Source organism: Bacillus rossius, chromosome 1 (assembly GCF_032445375.1).
Source record: "Bacillus rossius redtenbacheri isolate Brsri chromosome 1, Brsri_v3, whole genome shotgun sequence".
NCBI lineage: Eukaryota > Metazoa > Arthropoda > Insecta > Phasmatodea > Bacillidae > Bacillus > Bacillus rossius.
The window spans coordinates 159554575-159563819 of NC_086330.1; the positions used below are offsets into that span (position 1 = coordinate 159554575).

The window sequence follows — 9245 nt, forward strand, 5'->3', positions numbered from 1 at the left end:
TGTTGCATGGATCCGGTGGGGGGAAGGGGTAGCGACGACCCATGTAATCTGGCCAGGCACGCATAGGATGGCTTACATCAATGGATGGTGCGTGACGTCAGTGGCCGTGCGGTGCCGCCAGCCAGCTCCGAACTTGGCGCGCATCGCGGTATGACTCTTGCGTTCGTAAAAATATGTAGGAGTAAATCTGCCATCTCCTTAACATTCTGCACAACTGACTCACCTGAGCAATCATTCATTCATTAGAACTGTAAAAATAATCTTTACGTTAAAGATCATCATTATCTATCATTGACATCGTTATAGATTTCATAGCGATTGCAAAACAGTAAAATGAGCATTTCTGAAATTCTTGCTATGTTTTTCCAACCTTATTTTTATGTATTCTTACATCAAATGCCAAAATTAATTTTACAAGTGCGTACGCTAAAAATGAGGGGGGTGGGGAAGAGAGAGAGAGAGAGAGAGAGAGAGAGAGAGAGAGAGAGAGAGAGAGAGAGAGGAGAGATGTATTAGAAATCCTAAAATACTAAAAAAATCTACCGTTCCTCCCAAAAAGATAAAGAATTAGAAAGCAAACAGGCAGTCAAAGAGGTTCTAACAAAAGGAATTAGGTTATATACTACTTAGAAACAGCGCTGTGATCAACTTCAGAGTTCTGTGTTCCGTTGTAAACAAGGTAAACACACACGCGGAAGAACAAAAGAAAGATTTTGATGTAAACACAAAGAGTTTTTGAACGTTTTTTAAAATAATAAGATTATTATTGTTGATTCATGTTAAAAGTTAGTGAAATCAACACTTGTAAACTTATGAAGTTAACCGTAAATTTACGATGATCCCTGGATAATTTGTAACCAACGTTCTTCAAAATTGTAGGTGAAAATTTCTAACAGTAGTTGCTAATGTAACGATGACATAATAATAATAATAATAATATTGACAATCATATTTGGATTTGGTGAATTTTGTGTTTTGATTATAATTTTGCATAAGCAGTGTAAATTCAAACGTTAAATTTCACGACTACTAGGCCTTTCGAACCATAGGCTAGCCTGCCAAAGCCTACTAGCAAATATCGTAAAACGGTAGTTCTTAATTACTCTATTTTCTTGCCTAATCATTCAAAAATCCAAATCGAATTAGGTTGGACAGCATAGTTAACGTAATCGTTGAGACGTTTACGTATTTCATAACCATAACCTTTTCTTAGTCAAAAATGTGCTAAGGTAATAAATAACCGAATGCTGGGAAATTTTAATAACCTGAGATACCAATATATTTAAAAAAAAAAAAAAAAACGCTGTGATAAATTGTAAATGTTAAAAAAAAATGCTTTAAAAACCTGCGTACTATATATTTAATGCTTTATGATTCACAGAGTAAAAGTTACGGATCTCGCGGATGGAGACTAGCATCATTATCTGTTAAAATGACAACGATAGGAATCCCCCTCCCCTCTTTAACGAGATAATAGGTCAGCCTGCAGCTGTGTGAATGGGGAGTCCCTGGTCTGCGAAGCAGCATGGGGAAGTCCCTAAGTGTCGAGAGTGCCTTTTTACAGAAACAAAAATGCATATCAGCGTGGCCACTAAAATGTTCACACTGGAAAAACATTTAAAAAAGGACGCATGCCAATACAAGCCCCTTTTATTGAGATGCTATTTATGAATTCTCCATGTTGTGTTCTCTAAGAACACAACGTTTATTCTCATTATTTGGTTTTAGAATAACCAAACACTACAGAACTCCATAGCTCTATAGTATTTGAAATAATTTATATTGAATCAGCTGATGTGCATGTTCCTAAAAATATCTTATACTGGAATACAGCTTTTTTTTTTTTACAAATAACTAATTTTTTATTTGTTTTAACTCCATTTTGATTTACTGTTTAGTTACAAATAATCAATATTACCTTTTTTCAGTTTTTGAATGCAAATATTAAGAAGGAAAATTTATATTAATTTTTTATTTATATCCAGTAAAACTTACTTTACTTACAAAACATAGCAGCACGCGCACACGCACACGCACGCGCACACGCACACGCGCGCGCACACACACACACACACACACACGCAGATTTTATATATATATATATATGTGTGTGTGTGTGTGTGTGTGTGTGTGTGTGTGACCGAAATAAATCTCCCGATAATAACTAGGAATGTATTTTTTCTTTTGCTTTTATTTTATTTTTCCCTCACAGCATAATTTTATATGAAACTAGTGAGTTGGAAGGCACCTTAGGCTCCCGTTGAAACATGATGATTATAACAAACATTTTAATATAATGTACACGAAATACTGATTAAAAATACTATTTATTTAAAATTGTGCTTTAGATAAATGATTTTGATGAACTCGCTAAAGAGCAAAGGAGTTCATTAAATTTGAATTTAATATTTAAATTAAAACTTTTCGTACGTAATTTTATTGATTATTTGTAAAAATTAGCAATGAAAATCGCTCTATTACTTGATGATAGTCTAAAAGATAAAGTTTGTTTTATTTAATTTGATTTTTTATTTTAATTTTAATATGTATGTACTTTGCGAAGTTAATACTTAACTCGCCGATGATGTACAGGAAAATGGCTAACCGAACACCAATATGTATGAATTGAAGTTAAACTTCTATATTGGCTTAATTATACGTCTTTTGATGCACCAAATATACTAACATTTAACAGTGAGACTCGTCAGTTGCCAAAACGTGGAAAACTAAGTCACGGCTCGCTACTTTATCACTTAAAAATGCTGGAACTATCGACCTCAACAAAATATGAAGCTATACCCCCATGAAAGCCAAGAAGTATCTCCCAGAAATTTGCATGAAAACAGAATTCATACAGTAAAATATGAAATTTGTTCTATAAAATGCATGAAAAATCTTTACTTACAACTGAATTTCTGAAATTTTTTTTTTGAAGTTATACTTTTTTAGGCGTGTTATGAAAAAAATGAGTGAATTTTTACGATGCGCGCGCGCGCTGTGTAACTAAATTTCACAAAAAAAAATACAGGCTACATATAAATAAAAAATTATATATTAGCTTTTAAATAATATACTTTAGTGCTCAGTGCGCGTTGCCCGGGGTTCTCCGCGCTGCGGGTACGCAGTGTGCGGCCACAGGAGGCCGACAAAGGCAAACCTAAGAGGCCGCAGTCGATAAAGGCGCCTCCAAACGCGTGCGGGGCAGGCAGGCGCGGCTGTACTGGCGCCCGCGCGCGCCGCAGTGCGACAGCTGCGAGTTCTCTCGGGGGCTCACAGCCGGCAGTTCCAGGCGAGACAGGAACAGCTGGGGCCAAGACTCTGGCATTGGCCGCAACGAGTGCGGGGTGAGGCGGGACAGTGCACAGTGGTGCCGGCTCTCTCTCGTATCGCGTGGCTGTGCGCCAGAGCACAGGCTGTGCAGTAGTGATGCGCAGAACGGTTCTTTTGACCGAACCGGTACTTTCGGATCAGTTCCGTGAAAGATTCGTTCAGAACGATTCGTTCATCTCGGTCATTTCGTTCTTTTCTGTGAATAGGATCTGGCTCTTTTATCAGGTGTCGTAACTCGTTCATCCTTTAGAGTATTGGCTACGTGTTTGCTTCCAGCCTCCCCTCGTTATCGCGTGACCCGATAACGAGAGGAGGCTGGATCGCGTGGGTGGTTATCTTTATCTACTCTGCATGGGTAAATGAAATTTCAAACGTCTAGTTGTATACTGACTGTTATAAAATTATTGACTGTTGATCGCTGCAAATGCTTCATGCAGTGATTCTATATAATACGGGAGCATTAAATCAAAGAATGTTAGGTACGAAAGTGATCTTTCTTAACTTTAATTTGTAATCGCACTATTATAGCTAGTACTTGAACATTGCTTTTCGTAGCCAGTGAATCACAGTTGCGTATATGAAACAAGATTATTTATATTGTATTACTTTTTAAGTTACAAATATTAATATACAGGCTATTTACACTCTAGAGAGAGTAAAGTGTTTACATGTAGACCAACACATTTAGAGAAAAAAAGACAAAAATTGAATACTACTACTGCGATTCAGTATGAAGAGAGAAAAATGAAGTAGGTACATTAATTAACACCTAAATGGTAAGTGTGAACATTTGTAGTTACTTTCCCTGTTATTTTTAATTCATGTTTTTTTTCCCCCAAATTTGTGTATGTGAATGTGAAAACGCAATTTTAAACCACTACTTAACAGTTGACATTTTCAGGTATAGATACTTTTCATGTTACCCTATTTTATTTGATCAGTTATCGTTTGCTCTTATGAACATGCTCACGCTGTGATTACTAAGGGCCCTGGCACACGAGCGTCTCGGTCGCGCGACTGAGACGCGCGACTGCAGTCGAGCGTCCAAGCGACCGAGTAGAGCGACTCAGCCGCGCGACCGAGACGCTCGTGTGCCAGGTTCACGCGACACACTCTTCACTGTGAATATGGACACCGACGAAGAAACAGTTCTTGGCATTGTCCTAAGGCGTCGTTGCCGTCGGCGCCGGCGTCGTCGCAGGCAACGTGTACTATGGATGCACCCAATAACTGCAGACCGCTTAGCAAGGGGCCAGTTTTATACGATTATGAGTGAGCTAAAAGAAGACAATTCGAAATATTTTAACTATTTCAGAATGTCTCGGAGTACTTTCTCGGATCTTCTGGATGTACTGAAAATTCACATTGAAAAAGTTGACACAAGTATGAGAAGAAGTATCCCTGCTGAAGAGAGACTTGCAATTACATTAAGGTGGGTACACTTGTATAAGCAGACAAATAGTTCATTTCATAGTTGTACAAGGAACACAGGAGTGAAATGTGTTTGGCTACGGCTGAAATTATAATTTAATTAGACAGTTACATGTATTTTAAGGGTATAGTTGAAGCATTTATTATCATATTATTAAAAAAAAACATTTTCTGAACATACCCCAAATAAGTAACATTTATTATTACGTGACACGATATTGTCTCAAAGATCCAACACATAAATGTTTATCGTTTTGCACACGAAAATAAATTCTTTCATAAATTTAGAAGAAAATTGTTAGATAACATATTTATTTGTTATTCACTGAAACTGCTCTTTCCATGAAGGTCACATGTCTTATAATTTATTAGGTATCAGTTAAAATAGTCTTCACAAATACTTGACGTATCAGACTGGAGAGATACTGATGAGGAAGCTGCTGGTGACATTGGTGATAAGGCGTGGCATTGCAGCGGCTGCTGGGGTTGACTCATTAACTGCGATGTTTCTGAAGTTGAATGAGACCCGTAGTTGTAAGACTGACTGATGGTGGGTGTAAATTGTTGGTTGCGTACTCCAGAGGTACTTGTATTACTACTAGGGTATGGAAGCGAAACAAATGATGGGCCTGTGATCACTGATGGAGAAGAATGAGGGTAGACAGAAGTCTGAGAAGGACATCGATGACCAGAAATTGACACCTGATTGTACCTTCTTAAGGTGTTTAAAAAGTCGCTTTGAACTTCAAGTTTCATATCGTCTGGCAGACGTTTGAAGTACGGCAAAAGACTCAACAAGAAATGCCTGTCACTGTCTTCTTCTTCTCTACCTGCATGTCGTTTTTCCATATTTCTTCTAAGCGACTGAAGTAGCTCAAGTTCTTCTGTTTCTGGTGACGGTTTTTTTCTTTTAAGAGAAGTAGGTGCCGTAGATGTAGCTGCTGCGGGTGTGGCTTGCGTGTGCAAGTCTGGAGATTCTTCTGTTGTAGGTTTGGTGTCGCATACTGGCAATAGGAAAGTTAACTGCTGGAAATATATATATTGTTTCCTGCCATCTGCTGCAGAACCTGATTTACAATTCCTCTGTTTAGCCAGTTCTCTTCTGAAACAGTCACGTAGATTCTTCCATTTCCGTTGCAGATCTGCAGCTGAAAAAAAAAAAAAAACAATAATGTAAGGTGCATATTTTTAGTGTGTGTGTTTTTTTTTTTTTTTTTTTTGCAGGTACCTTGCTACAGGATGTTCGTTCACAGAATTGCATTACACATTCCGTTGTGGAATTTCCACATGTCGCAAGATTGTTATTGAAGTGTGTGAAACAATATGGCGGCTTTTACATGAAGCATGTTTCCCGCAGTTAATGCAAGAGGACTGGCTGAAGATTGCTGACGGTTTTGGAACACGTGCAAATTTCCCAAACTGTTTAGGAGCAATAGATGGCAAGCATGTAAGGCTTATTCAACCTGCTAAAAGTGGGTCAACCTATTTTTCCTACAAGAAATATTTTTCCATGGTGTTGTTAGCATTATGCGACTCTAATTATAGGTTTTTATTTGTTGATGTTGGTTCTTATGGAAAATCATCAGACTCAGCAATATATAAAAACAGTGAGCTGTTTCAGAAGATGAAGGATAATACGTTGAACATCCCAAGTGATAGGCCAATAGTTGAAAATGGAGAGCCACTTCCCTTTACCTTCGTAGGTGACGAAGCATTTGCTCTTTCAACTCACATGCAGAGGCCTTATGGTGGGAAAAATCTTACTCAAAAAAAGAAAATATTTAACTACAGGCTGTCACGAGCCAGACGTTACATCGAATGCACTTTCGGCATACTTACAAATAAGTGGCGTATCTTTCACAGGCCATTGGACGTGAAAATTGAAAACGCAGAAACTATAGTGAAATCATGTTGTATTTTACACAATTTTGTTAGAGAAAGGGATGGTGTTGAATTTGACAGCACTCTGAACGTCGTGGGACTAGATGAAGGGGAGCCGCTTACACGACCAGGAAATACACGATCAGCTTTAACAATCCGAGAAAAGTTTTCCGATTACTTTTCTAGTGAACAAGGGTCAGTGCCATGGCAATATTTTTTGCTTTGAAGAGTGAACAATACTAGTGAAATTTAACTTTTATAGAGGTGTCACATTCAACAACGTAATAGTTATAACCGTATAACCGTTACATTGGACAGTAGCCATGGTGAATTTTGTGGCATAAACAAAATATAGAGAAAACAAAATTTCCGTATGCGAAAATGTGTTCACTTTGGAATTATGTTAGTTGTTACGCTACTTTTAATTATATTGTTACGTGCAAGCCCAGTCGCAGTGGGGACGGAGCGATGCTCTTCTCGGAAACAGATTAGCGCCGCGCGTGCCTTATCTTTATCTTGATGACACGCGGCCTGCCTGCCCCCCCTTCACCCTCGCCCTGCCTGCGCTAATGACCTGGCTGCACCTGGTCGGTCAATGGAACGGTTCTTGAATGTTCTCCGACATCGTCGCCGGCCCCAGCACGTAATCCTGGACGTCCCTAGTTGCGCAATGTCAAAGAGCATCTCGAAGGTTCTAAATGTAAGGCCGACCTCTATATCAGCAGGGGGCGGTTGCATCAGAGCAGATAATTGTGTGGCGCGTCTGGCGCAGTGTGGAGAGGCGAAGACCTGTGCGACGAGGCGGCGAAGACCGGGCGACTTCTGGGAAGAGAGTGTATAACATCGGCGAAGCCAGCAAGTGCCCTGTGTGACATCGGCGGACACTTTACGGCGATCTGTGGCTGCGGTAAGACTGTGACGGACTGAGAGAGACTTTCTTTATTTCGAGCCTATATCAAGCCAGGATAACTTGTAAATAAAACTGTAAATAGTAGCACCAATAAAAATAGTGATAATTAATTAAAAAAAGGGGCTATCCTTTCGAACCCTATCGTTCCCACGTTCGTAACAATATTATATCGTATTTTACTTGTATTTCTATGTTTATCGTAAACATTAGACATAAGCGTAAGTTACAATGAATTCCGCGTAGAAGCAAAATACTGCAATGTAATTTGAAAACAAACCCTTCCATTAATAGCTAATTTATTTACATTGGCAATGACTCACATGCACGCACAGTGGTTTTGTATTTTATGAGGGAAGAATAACACGAACTGTTAAAATTTCCCACCTGTTTGTTGTTAAGAGATATATTAACTATACAATATTTCACATGTGTTGTAATTATTGCCAATATCAGGTGGTTCGTGGTAATATGAATACTTAAACGGACGTTTGAAGAGAACACCCGATACGAAAATGCAGCGGGCACATCCAAACAGTTTCGACAATAATGTAAATATTTTGAACAGTAATCTTCACGATTGTAAATCATTTAAAAACGTAGTAACGTTTCTATAAAGGAATAATGAAAAAAAAATATTATATTCGTTTTATAAGTTTTATAAAATTATTGCAATACTCTGTCTAGTAAATAGGCTTCACGTAGAACAATTATGTTTATAATACATTTGAAACAAATAAAGTGAATGCAGGGCTGCACGAAATATTCAGATCACCACTAACCACTTATATTTATAAATTACACTTACCTGCTTTATTTTTATGGACGCTATCCATGGCTTTGAAGTTCTCAACGAACATATCGCACACCTCTTCCCATGCCTTTCCCTTTTTGCATTTGTTAGCATACTCATCACATCTGGAATCCCAAATAGCTGGCCTTGATTCTATTTCGATTATAAAACGGTCACAATCGAACGCCATCTTCCTCGCCAGCACATACAACCAGATACTGACCGACAGTCGCTCGGACGCGCGGCTAAAAGTCGCCCGTGTGCAAGGCTCCCGCACGACTGGTCGCCGCGATCTGTCGCGGGGATTCGCGTCTGCTGGCGACAGACGCGCGATGGAGACGCGCTCAGTCGCCCGTGTGCCAGGTTCTCACCCACGCCCATGCTATCTTATGGCAAGCGATTTCCCGGCGACCGAGTCGCGCGTCTCAGTCGCGCGACTCGGTCGCTCGTGTGTCAGGGCCCTAATTCTTCAGACTCCTGACGTCATGAATCATTTCACGAACGAATCAGACCGGGCGCGTGGCCGGTTCTCTCATCTCGTTCTCTCGTTCTCTCCGCGTTTTCGTTCTTCCGAATCTTTCAAGGTACCGGCTCTCAAAGAGCCGGTTGGTTCTCTCGTTCTCTCCGCATTTTCGTTCTACCGAATCTTTCAAGGTACCGGCTCTCAAAGAGCCGGTTCTTTACATCGCGAACGAATCGCAAGATTTCGTTCTCTCAAAGATTCGTTCTTTTTGAACGAATCGTTAACGAACGACCCATCACTACTGTGCAGTCTCCTGGAGCGAGCGGAGGGCTCGAGTGACGGTCTCTTGCGGGGGGAGCTCCCAGGGACCGTATTCTCACTCATCTACACACGTAATCACCTACAACATGGATGGCAGATGGCTCTAGGAAAAGAAGTGA

The 9245-nt window shown here is 39.7% G+C and overlaps 1 protein-coding gene across 1 annotated transcript; it reads right to left on the reverse strand.

Moving 5' to 3' along the window:
• Positions 1-4388: 4388 nt before the first annotated feature.
• LOC134546348 (uncharacterized) lies at positions 4389-8918 on the reverse strand. The gene is made up of 2 exons (XM_063389123.1): positions 8358-8918; positions 4389-5909 (listed from the first exon to the last, which is right to left on the reverse strand). The coding sequence occupies exons 1-2, from the start codon at positions 8530-8532 to the stop codon at positions 5137-5139; spliced, it is 948 nt and encodes a 315-aa protein (XP_063245193.1). The 5' UTR covers positions 8533-8918; the 3' UTR covers positions 4389-5136.
• Between the last annotated feature and the right edge of the window lie 327 nt (positions 8919-9245).

Coding starts and splice junctions, on each gene's coding strand:
- LOC134546348 (XM_063389123.1), bottom strand. CDS start 8,532: ATGGCGTTCGATTGTGACCGTTTTATAATCGAAATAGAATCAAGGCCA. Junction 5,910..8,357: donor CGTCCATAAAAATAAAGCAG/GTAAGTGTAATT, acceptor TTTTTTTTTCAG/CTGCAGATCTGCAACGGAAA.